Below are 23,217 nucleotides of genomic sequence, written 5' to 3'. Positions count from 1 at the left end.
TATTAAATTAATAAAAGAGAAAATGTTCCACTTAAATTATGTAATTAATTTTAAAACAAATAAATTTAGGTATAATTGAATTTTATAAGATAATAAATTAAGATCTAATTTATTTTTTCAAAATTTTATTTATTAAATTCTGTCTCACTATTAGCAATATTGATAAATATTTTCAATGTAATTATTTTTTTTCAAAATTATCCAACCGTGTCCAGATTAATTTAATAATATTACAATTTATAATTTGTGACATTTTTTAATGTCACTAATGCTCTGTTTGAATTAGAGAGAAAATATGTGAAGATTTGAGGAGTAGACTTGGAGTAATTTGTGAAGAAAATGTAAATAAGTTTGGGTTTTTTGTGTTAAGATAAAGAGAGTGTATTTATAGTAAATATTGATTGAAGTTTATTATAGGATGAATGTGATTGAATTTTTAATATTTTTTAAAATATTAAAATGTAATATTATAAATATATTATTATTTTTAAAATTAATTAAAAAATTAAATATATTATTCTAAAATAAAATAAAATATTACTCTAAAATTTTAATAAATAAAAAAATATTTCAAAATTAAATATATTAAATAAATTAATTTATAAAATATCAAAATTTAAATTAATAAAACTTAATTTATTTATTATTTTAATTATTTATTTTATTATAATAAAATTCTGAATATCATTATATTAAAATATAATATATTATACTAAAATATAATCCATTAAATTAAAAAACTTATTTTTGAAATGGTTTTTTATGTTTGAAATTCTACTACTTTATTGTCTCGATTTTGTAATTTTATCATAACACAATATTTTGGTGTGTTTTTTCAATTCAAAACAAAAAGTTCCTAAATTTTTTTTTATTAAAATGAGTAGATTAAATAAATCTATGGATTAAATTTGTCTCCCTTTTCTCCAAATATAATGAGAAACCTGTAGCTCTCCAGCGCGTACGAGAGACAAACCGAAAAATCCGTACACACCGCAAACACCCTAATCCAAACAGGTTTGGCCTGCATTCTTCCTTTCTCTTCAACAATAAACACCTTGAACCAAATCCAATGTAAATATATTGTCTGAGATATAATAACTTTTAAATTTAAAAATTATTTTCACCAAGCTGAATAAATTTATTTTATTATAATATAATTATATCATTTATTTTTAATTAAAATTTTATAAAAATTATTTCTTTATAATTATTAATAAGAATTAAATAAAAATTTAGAAATATAATTAGATTATTATTAATAGTGGAATGGAAATGTATAAAATAAAATAAAAATAGTTGGATTCAATAATTGATTTGACGAGTAATCCACTAATATAATATCATCATCGATTTAATAACTATTTTGATTTTTATAACATTATTTAAAGCACAACTAATATTGCCTTTTCACATATTGTTGATTTTTTGGGATAAATTATCATTGTAATTATTATTTTTTTTAAATAAAAGATTTCATGTTAGGTATTACTATGCAACATGACATCTCAGTTATGCTAACACTTCAAGTAACAACAATCATTTATCATCACATGAAAAAAAAATTATTAAAAAAAGAAAAAAGAAAAAAAATTATAAAAATATGGAGGACTAGACCATTTCTGGAAAATCACGACAACCGCAAACGAAACGTTGACGACGAAACAAAGTTACTTGTTTTTCAATCAAGTTGTGATGAATCTGGAGGTGGAGAGGGTTGTTTCCAGGGAAGGGTTCACCCGTGGTGAGGTCAGAGACTGTGGACTCATATGTTGGAGACCTAAGTATGGAGGGATAAGAGTTTCCAATGTTTCTGAGGGTTTAAAAAGCCTATGTTTAATAGAGATCCTCTAGCTTCACTGATGATGTAGATCATATACACTAAGATACCAGGTGGTGAGAGAATTATAGGAATAGACTAGATGGTAGTCTATTATACTTATGAAAAGATTCTTTATAAATAAATCATAAATTAGTCAACTTATCAACACACGCATTTCCTTCACGAAAAATACGAGTAACCTTAAACCGGATTATCCCACCGTAATTAAGACAAATATTTCATCCAAGAAATGTTGGTTATCATTGTAATTATTTATTTCTAGATTATATTCAATTTGATTTCTTATCTCATAAAATTTAATTTAGTTTTTTTTATATTTTTAAATTGATTAAAAAATAAAATATTGTCAATAATTTTAAGAGGATGGGGTTTTAGCTGCCACAAAAGAATATTTTCCTTTCTAGACTATTTTTGCACACAAAACAAGTATAAGCACTTTTGTAGTACTTATTATTTTCCTCATTGTAAACCTAACTCCATTACTACACCATTTACTACATTTTAGTTACATTTTCTTAAAATGTTACAATATATAAATTTTATGAATTTAATTTAATAATTAAAATATTTAAAATTTTATTTTAAACATCAATTCCTCCAGCAATTCTAAATTATGATGATATTTTTTCTAACCCTCAATAATTATTATTAATAATAAAACAAATTTTATTTATTAAAATGTTATAAAATATTTATATTAGTGACATTTTAATAATGTTACCTTTATTAAGAAAAGTATTACTAAACAGTACAAATTTTAAAATGTCACTTTTTATTAATAAAAATCACAAGAATTTTAATAATATTTTTTATTAAAAATATTATTAAAAAATAATAATTTTTTTAAAATATCACTTTTTATTAAAATATATTACTATAAAAATATTAATTTTTTTGAAAAAAATATTATTAAAAAGATTTAGTAATACTTTTAAAATCTTACCTTTTTATTAAAAAAATTGTTAAAAAATTTAATAATCTTTTTATAATGGTACTTTTTATTTAACAAATAATACTAAAAAAATTATTAATACTTTTAAAATATTATTTTTTTATTAAATAAATATTACTAAAAATATTTAGTAACATTTTTATAAATATCTCTATCAATATATAAAAATATTATTAAAACTTTTTGGAAATATCTCTATTATATCTAAAATGTTACTAAATCTTATTAATAATATTTTCTTTAATATAGTAACTAAAATTTTCTTTGATTTAGTAATATTTTATTTAATATTATTAATTATCACATAAGTCTCTGCAGTTACTTTGAATTCACACTTCTTCTAAATTATATGGTTTTTAAAATTATACAGAGATTTTTATTTTTTATTTTTTACTTTTGTTAAACTTGATTTATGTATATGCACTTTCAAATTAATACACTTAGTTTTCTTAGTTTTTTAAAATATATAAATATAGTCTCTCTTCTAAACTATACATTCTAAATACTAAGTGTACCCGTCGTGTCGGTATGTACGACCGATTGAGTCTCGCGTCTGGTTCAGGCCGACCGAGATCATCACACTCAAGCAGAGTACAAACGAGCTAATCAAAGGTTAAACTTTAAATAGTGTATTCTTAATTACAGGTTAAACCCTTAATCAGGTCAATAATGATGGTACGCAATCATCTAGTACTAAATATTGAGTGTCGAGTGCCGAAATTTAACTTAAGCGTCGGAGTGCCTTTTGCAGATACCATCAGAGTCCGGAGGAGGAGTGGAAGAGAGAAAGTGTAGGAGTTCGTTCAAGAGGAAGAAGTGAGGTGCAAATCGACCAACTGACCGAGGAGTGGTTCAATAGTTCTCTTGGTTCCAACCCTGTTCGAAAACAATTGGCGCCCATCGTGGGGCCGAGAGAATTTGAAGAAGGAAGAGATTAGTTGGTGTCTACACGAAGCATGATGAACGAGAAGATGTCGGAGGCTGAGTAGATGGCACTGATGATGTCTCTATGGAGGGAGATGGATGAGATGAAGAAGAAAAATGAGGAGGAGATCTTGGCTCTTTGGAGAGAGAATGAGGAGATGAAGAGAAAGCTGATCGGGGAGGACCCCTCTGCGGGCCGACCAAACCCATGGGAAGACCTGACGCGACTCCAGCTGGCACAAAGGCGGTTGAGGAGTCGAAGCTCACTCGTACTTAGGAGACTGTGAGCGAGTCCTTTCCAAATAGGTCTTTTCCCTGCTTAACGCGCTAAGAACGTCTCGGAGGTACCCATTCAATGATTACGTGATGGGAGCGCAAGTTCCACCCCTGTGGAAAGGGCTTAATATGGATCGATATGACGGGAAGATTGATCATGTACTGGACCAGAGCGCTTAGAGCTCAACACTCGGTGGGCGGACCTCGACACTTGTCATAGGTAGGTTAGCTCGACTCTTGGGCTAGAGTAGCGGGCCATGTAATTGGGCCCCATATGCATGTATAAGTCCATTTTTGTATAATTAAGGTAATCCTTCGTGCATAAGGCCTAGGCGGCTGACGAGAGGTAATTATGGACCTAGGGGCTTAGTGCGCATGGGGTCTAACTTAAGTAAATACTTTCTTTTAAACCTAAGCCCATGTGTATTAGAGCATAAAAAAGTTTAGGTTGCATGTATGATAAGAAAGAGTGTAGTGCCACGTTGAGGGTGCCTACGTAAACAGACTGGACTCCTGATGCTGGTACATGAGTTGGTACCCTGGTGGTTATTCTGTTATTATTTTATGCACTCCCTGAAGGAAATATTTCGTTATGTTGCAGCACCGTGAGAATGTGCCCTTGAACATAATATTTTCCTGTTGAGTATGCTTTCAGTTGAGATTAGATTCTCGTGATGGAAAGTTGTTACAAAAGGTAAGCTATAAAAGGGCTTGAGACCCCAGGTTAAGGTACACTGTTTCTAAGACTGAAACTTGTTACTTATTGATTCTTATAAACTAACTTGATTGTCGGAGTACAATCAACAGGTAGGACCCCTCTGTTTCAGCGGAGCTACGTTCCAGAACAGCAAGAGACAGACGGAGCTAGAGCTTGTGATTGGAGTCAACCGGTGAGTAGGTGAACCGGCAAGAACATTTGGCGCCCACCGTGGGGCCCGGTAAAATCAAATCCCACCCGCAATCGTGCTCGAGTTCCTGGACGTGATGAGGAATACAAGGCAAGGCCCATTAGGATATGAAGGGAATGACAACCCCACCATACAACAACTTATGGAAACTGTGAGTGCTCTCCAGGAGGTAATGGCAACATCCAAGGCAGAACAGGAGAGACTCATGGCGGAAGTTCGAGTTGAGCAACTTGTCAGGAAAGACCAGCTGATGGCGAAAATAAACGCGTCTCGAGCAAGCAATGACGAGCTACGCAAGACTAATGATGAATTGCGTAGGAATCTACAACATTTTGACAAACGCTCTGCAGGGGAGCGAGGCCCGATTGCTCAACTAAGGGCTCGCCCCATACCATTTTCACAGGCGATCATGGACGCTGTCATACCAGCCAATTTCATAACACCCAATATTGTGTTTACAGGTGTAGAAAACCCCGAGACCCATTTTACAACATTCAATGCCCAGATGATGATCTCGGGAAGAATGGATGTTATGCATTGCAAGATGTTCATGGGTACGTTCACAAGCACGACATTACAATGGTTTGTTGGCCTTCCTGATGGCAACATAACCTCTTTCAATCAGTTTTCTGAATTGTTCAGGGAATAACTCATTGCGAATCAAGCCCAACCACCAGTCTCTTTCGATCTTTTCGACATAAAGCAAAGACAGGGAGAGCCTCTAAAGGATTTTTTAAACAGATTTTGGGCATTCACAGTGAAGCCCCAAACCCAGGATAAGGCCTTGATGGTCCACACCTTTGGACAGGGGATTATGTCAAGCCGTTCAGTGACTCACTAATAAGAAATCAAGCAAGTATGTTTGAGGAGATATGACGACGAGCTATTACCCACATCGCCGCAGAAGAGGCCGTATCGGTGAAACGCAACAACATGCACCTAGGGCAAGTAAGCCCAAAGAAGGCAGTCGAGCTCGGCCTGTGAGGGTCCATGAAGTTGCGACTGAGAAGAGGTCAGACGCACGACGAGCACCTTACGCGCCTAAGAAGAGCCAACCCAGGACGAAGGCCATAGATGAACTACCCTTCTGGCCAAAGTTCCGGATGACTTACAAGGAGCTATTGGGTATGCCAGGAATGACAAATAAGCTGAGGTTCCCCCCGAAATTGGATAGGAACTTGGGGTCGCGCAAGGAGATCTAGTGCGAGTTCCATAAAGGTTTCGGGCATGATATGGAGCATTGTATAGCCCTAGGCTACTAGTTCACGGGCTTGATAAAAGATGGATTTTTGAAGGAGTATTTGGAAGGGACCCAGGAGTGGTCGAAGGAAGAAATCCCCTTAGTGGACCAGGGACATGAGGTGCCTGTCCACGACGAGTTGAATACCATCTTGGGAGGATTTTCAGGAGGAGGGTGTTCCTCCTCCAAGCGTAAGAAGTACACGAGGTTGGTGATGATAGTAGAGGCGTGAGAGTTTGACTAGCCAGACGAGCCCGACCTCTGCTTTACAAATGTTGATTTGGGAGACGTGGTCCCACACGAGGATGATCCAAAAGTGGTCTTCGTCGTTACCGTGGGAAGAAGAGTACACCGAGTTCTCATTGACCAGGGGAGCTCGGTTGATGTGATGTTTTGGGTAACGTTTAATAATTTGTAGTTGTCACCTGACCAGTTGATACCGTAGGACGACTGTTTGTTTGGCTTTGCTGGAGACTAGGTGGATGTGCGAGGACATGTGGAGTTGAGAACGACCTTCTCGGATGTTGTCTCATCTCGCACGATCAATATCAAGTATTTAGTGGTCAATGATGTTTCGACCTATAATTTGCTTTTGGGTAGGCCCTCTGTTCCCGCCAGTTGACCTAAGGTGTCTTGTGCGTCTACGACAATTGTGCGTCCAAGAATCCCTCCTCTTCAACAACGCTTTCCTCCCTGTGGATCACCTGAAAACAAAGAGACAACAGGCGCCGTGGTCGTTTGCACTCCGACGCCCAAGTCAAACACCAGGCAAATAAACACAAAAAACTCCAAATTCTGAGAGCTCTTTCTGTGTATTCTTTCTGTTTTCAATTTACTGCAATTAATTGGCTCACTGGAAATTTGTGAAAATTTGGATTTACATTCTTAAAAGTGTTACAAAACCATAGCAAAAAGAAGTACTCAAAAATTCCAAGTACACAAAAAATGATAAATAAAATACGAAAAGTGTACATTACTGCCGAAAAAAAGACGGTAATTGGGCAGCAATTTTGAAAAATTTATTTCTCTCAATTGGCTTACTTTTTTTCGTTCGTTCCAGTGCCGTTGAGACATTGAAGTTTGTGTGGTTAATTTTTCACATTCCAGTTCGCTTTCAATCGTTCCAATTAAATCTGTCAACATAGCACAGTTTGCATACAACACTTTTTCTTGTAGTTCTGTTTTTGTTTTTTAAATCTACTCTAGTACTTTTCTCTAGGACTCTTTTGATGTGCCTTCTTTCTTCATTGAGTTCTTTATTTTCTTGCTTGTCTTTCATTCATTAATCTTTCAGTTTGTCTTACATATAGTATTCCTTTTGCAATTACCTTTCTTTGTTTATACCTTTTCTTGTTTGTCATTATTGTTTCTTTTGGTTTTGTGGTGGTTGCCTTTGAGATTGGTGTGCTTGCTTTGACATCTTTCATTTGAGGATTCCAAGACCTCAAGATCAGATTGGTGCAAGGACATTATTTCTTTGAGAGTGACCTATTTTCTGCCTCAATTCCCTTCAGCAATTTCATTACCAAGCTCACTGTTTTTGCTAATTTTGTTTCTTAACTTGTTTGCTGTTTTTGTGTGTTTGCTGTTTTTCATTTGCAAAATGGCTGGCTATTCAAGTGATGCATCTTACAAGCAGCATTCTCCTTCCAAAGCTTCAGTCCTTGGTGAAGAAGCACATAGAAGAAGGAGGCATCACCATCATTCTCATGAAGAGAACTATAACCGTGACCAAAGATATCACCAAGTGTTCAACATTGCTTGTAAAAAAGTCCCTAGTTTTAATGGTGATAGTGATCCTCATGTGTATTTAGATTGGGAGACTAAGGTTGACCATTATTTTCATGTGTATAAGGTCCAAGATGACGATAAACTTAGGATAGTTTCTTCATCCTTTGTGGGCTATGCCAAAGAATGGTGGCATAAAATTGTAATGGACATTATATATCGCAAGAAACCTCCCGTGGTTTCTTGGAATGCTTTGAAAGAGTGTATGCGCGAGGTTTGTTCCTCCTTCTAGGAAGGAACACTTGTTGAAGTTCCAAAGGCTTCCTCGAGGACATAGGATGGTAGAAGAATACATTAAAGATTTTGAAACAACTTTGACTAAAATGAATATGCATGCTAATGAAGAGTCAAAGCTAAAATGGTTTGTACGTGGTTTGAGAAGAGATATTAGAGAAATTGTAGAATTAAATGAGTACTCTTCTTTAAAGAAAGTGTTTCGCCAAGCCATCAAGGTGGAATCCTATTTTTTGAAAACAACTTTCAAGAATACTCATGATGATGATTTCTACAACTCTTATAGGAAGGATGCCAACAAAATTTTTACTCAACATTCTCCTTCCAATTTTTCCCAACAAACCATGTTTCCAAACAAAGTTTCTACTACAAATCTTTCTACTCCTAAGTCACCTACCAAAACTTCAAATATCAAATGTTTAGGTTTTGGGCACATAGCTCTTCATTGTCCACAAAAGCAAATCTTAATGACAAATAAGGTAAAACAAGACCTACCTCACCCACCTCCCTCACGTAAAAATGAAAAAGACAAAGAAGGCCAAGTTGACATGAATCTTATCCTTTCACCTCCAAGGTGTTTTCCTTCCTTATCTTTTTCATTACCCAAGGTTCCTATTTCAACACCATCTTGGTTAAAAAGTGTTAGGGATGATTTCATACCTCCTAATGGTTTTCACCATTTAAGAGGCATTTTTCCAAAAGATATCATCATTCCCAAACAAATTTTTCCAACTTGGTCGATTTATAGAACCTCCTTTTCTGAAATCCCATTGTTTACAAATGATAAGTCATGTTTGCCTTTATCTTCCACTTTTAATTGTAAAAATAAACTGACTTTGTTATATGCAGGGATTCAAAATTCGTGGACGAATTCTCTCCAACTCGAGGAGTATGATGAGAATCAAATAAAGGAGGTTTTTATTAATGAAGGAAGAGACAATTCACCATCACACTTGAAGTTCTTCCTTCTAGTCTTCTCGAAATTAAAAGAAGACATAAAATAAAAAGAGAGGCCCAAGCCCAAAGCCCAAGCCCAAACCCAAGTCCATCCTATGAAGCGCAAGGCCAAGTATTAAATAATAAAGAATATTGTTGAAGGTGCTTAGAGGGAAACATTAGAAACCTCTATTGTTAAAGCATCTTTTAGTCTTTAGTTAAGAGTCTTAGGGGGGTGTGTTAGTAGATAGGTGTAGGAGTAAATAAGGAGGTGCCAAAGTGAGAGAAGGGATCACACCTTCCTCATGCTTTGTTTTAGGCGCAAATTCTAGAAGCTTTTTAGGAGGGAGTTTTTTTGAATTTGTGTAGCTTACATTTCAGCACCTTAGGCTATAAATAGAGGTGCTCTCTTTGTAAATTTCATATTGGAATTTATCTAAAGAAACTATACTCAAAATTGGAGTGAGCATTGGAGAGCTTTTGAGCCTTCTTCTCTAGTCTTATCTTGAAGGATCCATGGTGTCCTCAAGTGGCGGCAGCACTCTCATCTAGGAGCAACCACACTTCTAGTGGCGAGATCATTCATCATTCATCCATCTTCATGAGCAATTCTCTTCTCCTTCCTTTCTTCTTTGTTAATTCCTTGTTTTAGCTTGTTTCCTTGTTGTTTTTGGTTCGGTTTTTAAGTTTTCCAGCAGCTGTTCTTATTCTTCTTTGTGTTTGGTTCGGTACATTTCTGTTTCCAGCTTTCCTATTCAGTTTTCTTGGCTTTAATTTCATTTTGTTCGGTTCAAAGTTGTTTTCATTCATTTCTATTCGGTGCCTATGGTTTTTACCTCTTTTTGTTGGTTCAATTTGACAATAATTGGAACTTCTATATGAGTTTGTGTTTTGGCACTAGTTTTGGTGAGTTCTTGTTCATAGAACCTTGATCCATTTCTATGATAAAGTGCCTAGCTCTTAACCAACTCAAGATGATTCCTAAGAATGTCAAGAATCATTCTAATTGTGCTAGTGGAATCACATCACCCCATGCACAGACCCCTCGTGATCTAGGCTTCCCCTTACTGGTAACTGGAGTGTGGCCTGAAAACCACCTTTTTCGGTCTATCTTTATTGTTGGGTTGCTGAGGCCCGAGGTCTCCACGCCCTGCCTCAATGTCACCCCCTCTTCAACTCCCCTTATCCGTGAGCCTAGCGAGACTTTGCCCTATCCTGCCAACCTCCCAGTGGACCCAGCCTTCGGGGCCCCACCATGACTTTGGTCAACGCCCGAGTCCGAGGACTAGTCGGTACACAAGCCCCCCAGTCTCGAGCTATCAACTTGTTCAGCAAAGAGACTATGGCCTCGCCCTGCCGACCTACGTTGCTTCATGTGACAGGATGTGTACAGTGCACCGAAGTGATGCTTTCCTATTCCTGCCTTAATCAGTGCACACGTGTCTTAATCAAGTGGCTGGGACTTAACGTTGCTTGCGCTTTCCAAGTTTACGTTAAGTATTTCAAAAGTGCGCGCTTCATGCACTGTTCCATCACTTGTAACTTTCTCTTGCACTTTTCATCTTCTTCTTCGAGCGCTCTCGTTTCCTCTGTCGCAAAAATCACTACCTTCACTCATCAATAATCAAAGGTATGATTTTTCTCCAGTGATTGCTCTTTATCTCTGATTTTGCGTATTGATAACTGCTTGAGACTGTTTAAACTTCCGCATTTTAAGTTTTCTTCTGCATCTTCTTCGTTCCTCTGTTTTTTGGGTTTTCCTGCGGCGGTAGGGTTTTTCTGGGTTTCTGTAGTTTCACACCATAGCCCCCCTTGCTGAACCTTTGCTTTCTTCTTTTCCTTGCTTTTCCTAGCTTCCTTCATCATGACACAAACGAAAGTCACCGCCAACCCTCCTCCACCTAGCGTCAAATACAAGTCTTTATACCCTTGGGCCTCCGACGAGCTCCTTGCTGAAACCTCCACCCTCACCTCTATTGCAGACTGGAGGGCGCATCTAGATAGCGAACCTGAGTTCATGGGTAGGGTGTTCGGGAGAGAGTGCGACGCCTACATCTCGGTTCGTCCCTACGTAGAGGGCGAACCCGTGTGCGTGGACAGTCGCGCCAACGAAGGTGAACCTTTCTTCTTCTTCTACCAGACTATCTTCAAGCGCATTAGGCAACGCCTTTCCTTCAGCAGCTTCGAAAGGGAGTTGCTAACAGAAATAAACGTTGCCCCTGCCCAGCTGTATCCCAAAAGCTGGGCCTTCATAAGGGCCTTCTCCATACTCTGCAATCATTTTGGCCACACCCCCTCAGTTGACGTCTTCCTTCATTTCTTCGAAGCCAAAAAACCCGGGAAGAACTTGTGGGTGAGCTTCAGCGGTGTGGCGGGAAGAGTCTTCCTTATCTTGTTTCAATCGTCATACAGAGGCTTCAAGGGGAAGTTCTTCAGGGTGTGCAGCTCTAAGCACGACCGCACCTCGTTGGACGAATTCCCCTTGTACTGGGTGGGGGAGTTAAAACTCAAGAAAGCCAAAACCCTTGATGAGTTTTCTTCTGCCGATCGCGGGGTATGCCAAGTGTTAGCCAGCCTGGGGGTGGTTTTCAACACTGTCGGAGCTTATAAAGTGCGAGTACGATCCATCCAGACTCGCTAGCTACATTGGTATAAAGCCCTACCTCTAACCTTTTCTTCTTCCTATACTGCTTTGCTTATTTGTTACCTCATACTTACATATGTGTTGATTTTTTGTCCTTCCTTCATTCGGTAAGTTCTTATCTCTCCTTATTCTGATGCAGGAATGGTGTTAAGCACAGAGAAACGGGCAAGACTAGCTGAGGTTTTAGCCCTTCGTGACAACGCAAGGGCGCTTCAGCACCCGCTGCTCCACCTAACACCCAAATTGTTCCTGCCCCTACTCCCTCAGCCCCTCTCGATGTTGTGCCCTTGGCTACCGCTGGGGCCTCCTCTGCTCCAGCCCCCCTTAAGCGGGTGGTGGAGATCGTGTCTGATGATGAGGTGGATACTACAAACGACCTTGTTTTTAAGAAACGCAGGGTGGCGGTAGCAGCTGTTTCAAACTCTTCCTCTGTCAGGCGCCCTGCCTTGCTCAGAGATCACCCCCCTAGCGCCTCATCCTCCCAAAGCCTCTTCGCGCTCGAGGGTTGGGGTGAGAGCGTTCCTGAGCCTGCCCCTGAGCTTCCCATGGTTCTTCAACAAATCCTCAAGGGCTACCAGAAAGGGCCATGGGAAGCTCCAACGATGAGGCTGTGCGGGAGAACTTGACCTTTAGCCTTGGCGAGTTCCTTGCCCAAGCTGACGCCTTCTCCCACGAGGCAAAGTTGAAGGCAAAAGAGCAACTTGCTTTGGCTAAAGAACTGGCTCTGGTGAAGGAACAACTTGCTCAAAGTTGTGCCACTACGTACCCAAGTGGTGGAACTCCAAGAAGAAGCTGAGGCCAACAAGGCTAAAATGGCCAAACTTGAAGAACGAGCCACCGACCGGGAGGTGCAACTGGGCAAGGTTGAGGCTGAGCTCACCGTAAAAACTGAAGCCCTTGAGAAGGCCAAGGCAGAACTGGCCCTCCAAGTCGAAGCTTTCTGGAAGGTCAAGACAGAGCTCATCGACAATTTGCTCTTCTTTACATGCCTTGTTGTGTTTCTTGTTAGCCATTCTGCTTTTAAATGTTAACTTGCTAACAACGCTTTGATGCTAACAACCTTGACATACGATGGCCTTAAAAAGTTTGAACCTTAGGTAGCACGTTCTCTCGTCGTTCTTCCTTCTTGCTTCGACTGCTTGGTCATACGTGGACCTTTTGCTGGCCTTGCCTTAATTCTGTTTGGGCAAGGAAACTTCACTACTGATCCTCACCCCTGCCTTTGTGGTCGGGGGAGATATGCTAACTGGCCTCATCTTTGCCCCTAAAACAATAGAGGACTAAACTGGGAATCCTTTCGCTTAGCCTTGGTGTCGACACTTGAGAGGAGGCGTCCTACGCGGGAACTGCCACTCTCTCTCAAGGTTTCTAGCCTCAAGGCGTTCATCCAGCCTCATCTTTGCTCACGGGAAAAGGGGGACCTCGCTTGGTCGAACCTTGCTGTTCGCACTTGGCGCCCACAATCGAGGGGGAGGCGTCCTAAAGGAAGCTGCCACTCTCTCTCGAGGTGTCTAAACACCAAGGCGACAAGTTCGCCCCTGACTGAACCTTGCTGTTCGTACTTGGCGCCCTCGCTCGAGGGGGAGGCGTCTTAAAGGAAGTTGCCACTCCCTCTCGAGGTGTCTAAACACCACGACGACAGGTTCGTTCCTGACTGAACCTTGTTGTTCGCACTTGGCCCCACACTCGAGGGGGAGGCGTCCTAAAGGAAGCTGCCACTCCCTCTCGAGGTGTCTAAACACCAAGGCAAGAGGTTCGTCCCTGCATTGTACAAAAATTCGAGAATATGTATACTTCAATCATAACTTTATTGGGTGACCTCATTAAAAAACCCTTAAAAAGGGAAAAAAAGCGTCCCCTTAAACTGTGTACAATGCTAGAGTTCAACTGAAATAAAACTTGAGATTGGCCGCATTCCATGTACGAGGAATTGCGCCTCCTTCCAGAGTCTTAAGCCTGTACGCCCCGTTGCCGAGGACCTTCGTCACCCTGAAAGGACTAGTCCACTTGGGGGACAACTTGTTCTCCAACTGATATGGGTGAGCCTTTCGCATTACCAAGTCGGTGACCTAGAACTGTCTAGGCCTTAACTTGGAACTGTGCTTGTGCTCCACCCTTCTCTTCAATGCTTTAGCTTTAATCCTCGCCTCCTCCCTAACCCCATGTAGCATATCCAGGTTCACCCTTCTCTCCTCGTTAGACTCCTCAGCCAAGAAACTTTGAAAACATGGCGAGCTCTCCTGAATCTCTACCGGAATCATTGCTTTCGACCCATACACCAAGCTGAAGGGTGTATCTCTGGTTGTGGACTGAGGCGTGGTGTGGTAAGCCCACACTATCCTAGGAACCTTGTCTGCCCAGGTTCCTTTAGCCTTCTCGAGTCTTTTCTTCAGACCCCTGAGTAGGACTCTATTGGCGGACTCAACCTGCCCATTTGTCTAGGGGTACTCAACCGATGCGAACACTTGTTTTATTCCGACCTCCGTGCACAACTTGCCCAGTTGTTGGCTCACAAACTGTGTGCCATTGTCGGAAACTAGACACCTCCCACACACCAAAGCGACATACTACATTCTTCCACACAAAGTGTTGTATCTTGTGAGCTGTGATCTGCACTACTGGCTCAGCCTCTATCCACTTCGTGAAGTATTCAATGGCCACTACAAGATACTTCATTTGTCTTACCGTCAAAGGAAAGGGCCCAGAATGTCGATTCCCCATGTGCGAAATGGCCACGGGCTGTAAATCGACCTCAACTCTTCTGGCGGTGCCTTGTGCCAGTCGGCATGCTGTTGACACTACTTGCACCGCTGGGCGTACCTCGTGCAATCTTCTCTTACTGTTAGCCAATAATACCCTGCATGAACGACCTTTTATGACAGAGACCTACCACCAACATGGCTACCACAGATTCCCTCGTGGAGCTCAGCCATTATTCGTGTACACTGGTCTCCGCTCACACACACCAAGATTGGGTGGGTGAACCCATGTTTGAACAACTCCCCATCCATAAGGGTGTACTTGGCAGAGTTCCTCTTTATCTTCTTGCCCTCCTCGGGCTCCAATGGGAGTATCCCATCGGCTAGGTAGCACCTATAGGGTGTCATCCATGTGTCCCCCTCCTCAACTGTGCATACCTGCATAGGATCCCCCTGCGAGACCGAGTAAGCGCTTACACTGGGCGTCATCAGCGTCTCCTGAGTCAATGACTGATGACTCCTCGCCCCTCCCCTAATCGTACTGACCTGATGAACGCCCACCATATTATCAGCAACAAATGTCCGTGGTGCTTTGAGGGTTTCTTGTATCACCGTCCTCTGCCTTCCCCCCTTGCCTGAACTGGCGAGCTTGGCTAGCAAGTTAGCTCGGGCATTCTGCTCTCTCGAGACGTGTACCAGCTCAAAGACCGCGAACGAACTCTTCAAGACTTGGAAATACCCCAGGTACGCGGCCATTTGTGGGTCCTTGGCTTGATATTCCCCAGTCACCTGACCTATGACTAAAAGGGAGTCACTCTTTGCCAATAAGCTTTGCGCTCCCATCTCCTTAGCCAAGAGCATGCCGGCGATAAGGGCTTCATACTCCGCTTGATTTTTGCTGGCCTTGAAAGCGAACCTTAAGGCCTGCTCAATCAATAGCCCGTGCGATCCTTCCAAGATCACGCCAGCTCCACTGCCTTGCTGGTTGGATGATTCATCTACTGAAAGCACCTATCTGAAGCTCGCCTCCTCCCCTTGTCGTGCATCTGTCGGGGAGAGTTCTACTACAAAATCTGCATACACCTGGCGCTTGATGGGGCCTCGGGGTTCGTACTGAACATCAAACTCCGAGAACTCCATTGCCCAGCGTACCATCCTTCCTGCTACGTCCGGCTTCTACAACACTTTTCGGATAGGTAAGTCCGTCTTCCCCACCACTGTGAAACTTTGGAAGTAATGACGAAGCCTCCTAGCCGAGAATACCACGGCCAAGGCCGCCTTCTCCGGGGCTTGGTATCTCACCTCCGATCCTTGCAATACTTTACTCACAAAGTATATTGGTTTTTGTACCAGGTCCTGCTCTTGGACGAGGACCGAGCTAATCGCCCACTCTGTTATAGAAAAGTACAATCGGAGCAGAGTGCCCAACTGCGGCTTGCACAACATGGGAGGGGTAGCTAGATACTCATTTAACTTAAGGAACGCCTCCTCGCACTCTTCAGTCCACACGAACCGGTTATTCCTTCTCAAACACTGGAAATAAGGGTGTCTTTTTTCCCCTCTAGCCGACACAAATCTGGACAGGGCGGCCATCCGCCCGGTCAACTGCTGCACCTCCTTGACTGAGGCCGGGCTTCTCAATGCAAGGATTTCCGCACATTTCTCCGGGTTCGCCTCTATCCCATGCTCGGTGATCAGGAAACTGAAGAACCTTCCCGCCTCGACCCCGAACACGCACTTCTCAGGGTTTAGCTTCAACCGATACTTAGTTATCGTCAGAAATAGCTCTTCCAGATCAGACACATGCTGACCCCTCTCCTGCGAGGTCACCACCATGTCATCCACGTAGACCTGCACATTCTGCCTATCATGGGTGCAAGAACCCTATCCATCAACCTTTGGTAGGTGGCGCCCACATTCTTCAGCTCAAAAGGGATCACCGTGTAGCAGTAACAAGACGTCTCGGTCATAAACGTCGTCTTGCACTCGTCTCTGGGGTGCATCTTGATTTGGTTGTACCTGGAGAAGGCATCTAAGAAACTAAGCATCCTACAGCCAGAGGCGCTATCCACCAAGGCGTTGATGCTCGGTAAGGGGTACGAATCCTTTGGGCATGCCTTATTGAGGTCGGTGAAGTCCACACACATTCTCCACTTCCCGTTGGCCTTCTTCACCAAGACCACATTTGCCAACCACTTAGGATATTGAATCTCTCTGATGTGGCTGACACCCAACAACTTCTTCGTGTCTTCCTTGATGACCTGCTACCTCTCTTCATTGAACTTCCTCCTCCTCTGGCGGACGAGCCTGACCTTGGGGTCCATGGTGAGGCGGTGACACAGGAAATCTGGGTTTATACCTGGCATGTTCGAGGCGGACCAGGCAAAAGCATCCAGGTGTCGTGCTATCACCCAAGCGACCTGGTCCTGCTCTGCCTGATCCAACGACCTATCAAGCCTAAACGTTCTACCCCCGATCTGTCTTTCCACGATATCCCCTGCTGGCTCGGGTCGTCCCTCCCGACCTTGGGGTCCATGGTGAGGCGGTGACACAGGAAATCTGGGTTTATACCTGGCATGTTCGAGGCGGACCAGGCAAAAGCATCCAGGTGTCGTGCTATCACCCAAGCGACCTGGTCCTGCTCTGCCTGATCCAACGACCTATCAAGCTTAAACGTTCTACCCCCGATCTGTCTTTCCACGATATCCCCTGTTGGCTCGGGTCGTCCCTCCCGAGCGCTTTCTGCGCGGACGTCCCCGTTTATGCTTGGTGGGCGTTATGTAACCATGAACACCCCTTCTTGGTCTTGAGGCTGTTCTCATAGCACTTCTTAGCCTCTTGTTGGTCTGACTTGATGGTTATCACCTTCCCGCTCAAGTCTGGTAACTTCATCTTCATGTTGCGTGTTGATGTTACCGCCCTTAGCTTATTCAAAGCTGGTCTCCCTAACAGAATATTATAGGCTGAGGAAGCGTTAACCACCAAGTACCTTATATTCTCCATGCAGGATGCAAAGGCATCCGGCCGACCGAGGAAAGGAATGATAGAAATAAAACACAAAGCATACCATGAAAATCAGTCCATCGCTGGGACAACTTATATGCATGTAAAAGCTTATGGGTAGGAAGCCTTCTCGGGAAGTTATAGAATAAAGCGTAAACCTCTAGCTCCTCGGCGCTAGAGGCCAGACAAGGCCATTGCTTGAAGCGAGTGGGGTCTTGTTCCAATATAAGGGGAATTTGGACTAGCCGCAGTCGTCAAAGAAAAGCTCCCTACCCTTAGGCTCAATGAAGATTTTGAAAAATTTTCTCTTTGAGTTTTTATATAAGGATGTGAAGGGGGCGAAGAGTGTGTTACCCAGTCGGCAGACAAGAGCTGATAGGGTCGGGCGGGTGGGATGTGTAATAATGGAGGAAGGTGGAAGGAGTTGGACGAAGAAGAACATGTCACATATAAGCCAAAAGGTTTAAAGGGAAGCCCATTTGTTTGGGTGGAGTTGTGAAGGAGCAACATTGAGTGTCCAAAGGACACCCGTTGTGAAATCGTCAAAAGGCAAAGCGACGTGCAGGTCTGAGAAGAGACCAGAATACACAAAGAAGAATAGACCATCTGAGGAAGCCCGACCCATACAAATGGTATCAGTCAGTCGACAATAATCAATAGCCAAGATGTCATCAGCAACATCCGACTTCAATAGATTATGGTTATCCGTAAAGGAGCCAATGGAGGACGAGTCCCTATAGATAGAGATGAACTCAGTCACCTTGGGATCAACCTAATCAAATCCCGAATGATGGGATGACTCTTCGGCATGGCGTACTCGTTTAGCAGCATCCTCTGGATCATTGACCCTCACATAAGTCTCCACGTGGGGCAACGTTTGAATTGCCCCCACTGACAAATGCTCAGACGTGAACTTGGGAAAAGAAGAAGACAAAGACGAAGATGGAGAAGAAGATGAAGGAGAAGAAGAAGAGCTAGGGGAAGACATGACTAACCTTTCGGGATGAAGGGAAAACACCTCGCCAGAATGATTCGGTTTTGGAAGTTGGAGCAAAGGAGCAGTAAGACGAAACAGTGGGGGACCACTATTTATAGCCTTAGAGTAGAGAGGAAGACTGAGCGTCCTTCTCATCTCAACCATTGGATCTTCCTCGATCCAATGGTCCACGACGGGTGCCGCTAAAACACCTAAGCCATTATTACGCGTCACGTCACGCGTTCGGCACCATCAACGTCACGTCTCACCTTGGGAAGCCCAACCGTCACAATGACCTTGGATAAAGACTCTTCAGATTCAACTTCCTTGAGCCTAGGGCCAAGTGTACCGTCGGTCTGTACGACCAGTTGAGTCTAGCGTCCAGTCCAGGTCAACCGAGACCATCACACTCAAGTAGAGTACTGGCGAGCTAATCAAAGGTTAAGCTTTAAATGGTTCATTCTTAATTACAGGTTAAACCCTTAATCAGGCCCAATAATGAAGGCCCGCAATGATTATATAAATAGCACAAATCTAAAAGGATCAGGTACGCAATCATCTAGTACTAAATACTGAGTGTCGAGTGTCAAAATTTGACTTGAGTGTCGGAGTGCCTTTTGTAGGTACCATTTGAGTCCAGAGTTCACGGAGAGGAGAAGTGGAAGAGCGAGAGTGCATGAGTTTGTTCAAGAGAAAGAAATGAGATGCATACTAACCGGCCAACCGAAAAATGGTTCAATAGTTCTCTTGATTCCAATCCCGTTCGATAAGACCAAATTTAAACATAGAAAGAGACAAATTACATTCGAAAAAAACAAATATCATGAAATTATTGTATATAAAAAAAGGGAAGAGAAAAAGGGGTGGAGGAGGTAGCCACGTGGATGAAAAGAGCTTAAAATCTGCAATGAAACACATTGTCAACACACCACACGCAATATTTTTCTTCTTTTGTTGTCACGGATCTAAATTTCCAACCACCGATTTGTTTTCATTTGCCTAAATATTTCCCACACTCTCTTCTTCAACAACACCATCACTATGCATCCCTCTGATCTTCAAATGCCTCCATTGCTAACCAAACCTTCCATAATGCTACCTTCTAAGATATTCTTCCATTTTTACTTACCTTTACCATCTTTTTTTTATCAAGTACGATCTAATTAATTTTATTATCAATCTTATCAAAATTAGTCAACATAAGTCCATGTCTTATTATAAGTTACTTTTATCAATCTAAATAAATTTTGTTTAATAGAGACGTGGAAGTGACGTCAACAAGATAAATTAGTAGTGGCACCATCCAAAAACTCACAAATGGTATGCTTCTCTGCCTAATGTTCTACTTTTAGAAAAGGTTCTAGAATGTACATTTAGATAAACAACTTAGAATATATATTTGTTTCCTATGATGCCACTGTGTTTAGAGAAACAACTTCAGAAAATGCTATTTTGTCTGATTTATATACGGTAGTTTTTTTTTCTAGAATTTTATTTTATTTTAGATTTCTTTTAAATAGATTTATCCATTACTATATTCTATAAATAAATCATGTTAACATATTCTAAAGTAAGCAAACAATAATTATCTTATAAAGGTTTAAACCGCTAAAAAAAAAAACCCACTTAATAATTGAGAGATCTTTTTAGAAACTCAGATACAGTCAAACAATACAATTTACAAGAGGACTCAATTCCCTGTAAAATTATTATACCTTTTCAACTACCAACCAAGCATGAGAACAGAAATAACCCAACCCATTTCATTGTGTTGTAAGTGAAACTCAACCACAAATTCTTCAAACCAAAACCAATCTCAGAACCACAATACCTCATATCTTAACATGCACTTGGCATCACTGCTACCTCCTACTTCAGGATCTAGAAGAGTAAAGAACCAGAGAAAGTATTAAATATTACAAGAAGTAGCATCAGAAAAAAAAAACAAACTATCCATTTATGAATAAAATAGCATTCATTTTTACAACAATCCTCACACAAAAAAGGGTGACTGCTAATTCTACAACTTCTCACTTCCCTAATCCTAGCAAGGCATGGATCCAAAAAGACATGCCCAAGAGGAATACATCGTACATATACTGTCATACTACTTGACTTTATCTTCGATGATATCTTCATTCTCACGATTATACTGCATGAAGATGTATTGCACCAAAACAAACCTATACACCGTACAAGGGATGGAGTCACATGATGCGTTTTGCTTACAAACTAACCACATCATCTCCCAGCAGTGATCAAGGTTTTCTCTTTGGAGACCTCAGAAATGAGGTGACACAAAGGAAGAGACTCTGAACTAGGAACAGGAGCGGGAGCAGTAGCCAACTCTTCATTTTCATGTTCAGGTTGTAAGGGATTTGGTGCGTAGATGAACGAAAGATCTTTGTTGGCAGCAAGAGCTAGGAGCTCTTTTTCCTCTAACCCTTTGGTTGGGCCCAAGCTGCATCTATCTGGGGAGTGTTTGGCCAATGCATCTTTAAACTTCTTGATCTGTAATTAAATCAAATTTCATCAGTCATCTTCACATTGAATGTTGTTACTAATAAGGAATCTATCATATTACAATGAAGCAACAGAATACATGAACAAATCCTACAACAAAATTCTCGCATTTCAATATCTCACTATTCAAGTAGTACAACAAATGTTAATCTTTGATCTCAGGTTGACAGAGTTCCTCAAATGTAAATCTTATTTTTATCCTAAAGAGTTAGAGAGGCATCATGTAATAATGAACAATTAGTTAAATGCCATTAATACATAACTACTGAGTTAATATGAAAGGTAATTCAAATCTCCATAACATAAACAAAAAAACATAGATGTGCCACCCAGATTTCAAACATGCATTACTTGAATTAACCAAATTAGGCATAATATTATCAAGCCAGATATGAAATAAAATTGGCAAAGCATGTATACTGACCGTGGCATTGGTGCAGCTAAAGCTACATAATCGACCATGAGCACCTCTATAGAAGCGGAAGAAGGGAAGAACATGGACATTGAGGCTATAACACATGGACTTATGTTCCTCATAGTTCACCTGAAGGAATTGAACATCAGGATTCATCTCTGCCAGTTGACATATCTGTCATACCATAAACCAAGGAACATCAGAACAACAACACACATTAACAGAGCATTAAAATAAAATAAAAATGTCATGTGAGTTGATCTGTGAATTGGATCAAGGGGATGAAGAATACCTTAGGGTGAAGGGCTTTGCAGCCACCACAACCAGGAGAGAAGAAATCAACCACCACTAACTTGTCCCCTGCGTTTAACAGTGATTCTACAAGATCTTGGGCGGAAGTCACCTCATTCATGTTGGGTTGAAGCCCCTTTTCCCACCATTTCTGACCTTTCCCTATTCTAAGGGTCATCTGCAAAATTCCACAAGAAATGTTCAGAAACCACATGAGACAAATACAAAATCTTGCCCAAGTAAAATATATAAATATATAAATATAAAATAATGTGAATAGATCGTAGGAAAATTAAAAAAAAATTAAAAAAATGAAATGGTTCTTAACTGCTAAGAAAAAAATTGCAAGGGTCATATGCAAAATCCCACAAGTTTCAGAAACAACCATGAGAGAAACCCAAAATAAAATAAAATAAAGCAATTTCAAAACTTTTCAGGAAAATTAAAAAAATTCCCAAAAACATAATACGTCTTAATTCTTTTAATACCCAAAATTTACAAAATAACATAACTCTAAGGGTCATCTACAAACCCCATAAGAAATTTCCAGAAAAACTGTCAGAAGAACACAAAATATTTCCACTATAAACTAAAATACAAGCAACTTGGAAACAAGCATGTCACGCAAATTAACAAAACTCCCGGCAACAAAAAGGTTCGAATTCCTCAAAAGAAAAAAAAAAGTCGAAATTAACCCATAAGAGGTAGTAATATAACAAACCTGCGCTGCAGTTGAAGCTCCCAACCGCGAACTGATTCTGTTGGCTAGTCCTCTATTTACATGAAAGAGAAGCTTTTTACCCTGAAACTCAGAAGAAGAGGAGAGGGATCTGAGAATCTGAGACTTTAACTTGAGAGAAGGGAACCTTCCAACGCCAGAAACGAAGCTAGAAGAATTGGGAACTGTCGATACTCTTCGATGGTGGCGTTGAGTAGTACCATGCCACGAAGAAACCAAACTTGCCTCGGTCAAAACCTCAGCCATTAAATTTTCTTTCGCTTCAGAAACCACAACAAATGAAAAAACCAGAAAAGCCTCTGTTTCTATGTTTGAGAGAGAGAAGAAGAAGGAGAAGAAAAAGAAGAAATAGAAAAAAGAAAAGGGTGCGCAGAACAGAACTTTATCCACAAGTGATGGCAAATCGACGTGTAAAGTTGCGGGCTTGAAGTGGAAACAGAAGATTAAATAGAAATTGAATAAATGAGAGTAGATAAAGTTGAATTGTTGTTCAGTGGACGACTGTGATGGCGAGACGCGGAGATCAACGGCAGCAGAGTGATCATGGCAGACACGCGGCGAACTATTGTTGTTGGGTGCTTAATCGCCATTGGGTAAGGGACGTTTAAAGGTAGAAGGTGGGCCCACACGTACGGTGGATTGTAACGACACGTGTTTGAGTTGCGTTTTCGTTGGATTTGATCAGTGTTTTAGGGTTTTGACAGTTTCTTCTTCTCACATCGCGGCCATTCAAATGAAATTCGTTTTCTTTTTCTTAATTTATTTATTTATTTGTTTCAGTAAGATGGGAGCGCATCACTGAATGGATATTTTGCACTGAATATTTATG

General features: G+C 40.8%; 2 protein-coding genes across 2 annotated transcripts; both read right to left on the bottom strand.

Moving 5' to 3' along the window:
* Positions 1-14,615: 14,615 nt before the first annotated feature.
* LOC137815825 (uncharacterized) lies at positions 14,616-15,302 on the bottom strand. The gene has a single exon (XM_068618938.1). It carries the CDS (start codon positions 15,300-15,302, stop codon positions 14,616-14,618), a length of 687 nt encoding a protein of 228 aa, XP_068475039.1.
* Positions 15,303-20,346: 5,044 nt separating this feature from the next.
* Positions 20,347-22,959, bottom strand: LOC137813841 (thioredoxin-like 1-1, chloroplastic). Its single transcript, XM_068616283.1, has 4 exons — positions 22,371-22,959; positions 21,651-21,827; positions 21,368-21,532; positions 20,347-20,931 (listed from the first exon to the last, which is right to left on the bottom strand). Exons 1-4 carry the CDS (start codon positions 22,632-22,634, stop codon positions 20,662-20,664), a joined length of 876 nt encoding a protein of 291 aa, XP_068472384.1. The 5' UTR covers positions 22,635-22,959; the 3' UTR covers positions 20,347-20,661.
* Positions 22,960-23,217: the final 258 nt, after the last annotated feature.

Source organism: Phaseolus vulgaris, chromosome 1 (assembly GCF_000499845.2).
Source record: "Phaseolus vulgaris cultivar G19833 chromosome 1, P. vulgaris v2.0, whole genome shotgun sequence".
Lineage (NCBI taxonomy): Eukaryota > Viridiplantae > Streptophyta > Magnoliopsida > Fabales > Fabaceae > Phaseolus > Phaseolus vulgaris.
This window is presented reverse-complemented; position numbering and strand designations above follow the sequence as displayed.

What these genes read in the sequence shown, in the direction of transcription:
- LOC137815825 (XM_068618938.1), bottom strand. Translation starts at nt 15,302, where the DNA reads ATGCTCTTGGCTAAGGAGATGGGAGCGCAAAGCTTATTGGCAAAGAGT.
- LOC137813841 (XM_068616283.1), bottom strand. Translation starts at nt 22,634, where the DNA reads ATGGCTGAGGTTTTGACCGAGGCAAGTTTGGTTTCTTCGTGGCATGGT. An exon ending in GAGCTTCAACTGCAGCGCAG is followed by an intron (nt 21,828 to 22,370) that starts GTTTGTTATATT and finishes GGAATTTTGCAG; the next exon opens with ATGACCCTTAGAATAGGGAA. An exon ending in GCAAAGCCCTTCACCCTAAG is followed by an intron (nt 21,533 to 21,650) that starts GTATTCTTCATC and finishes ATGGTATGACAG; the next exon opens with ATATGTCAACTGGCAGAGAT.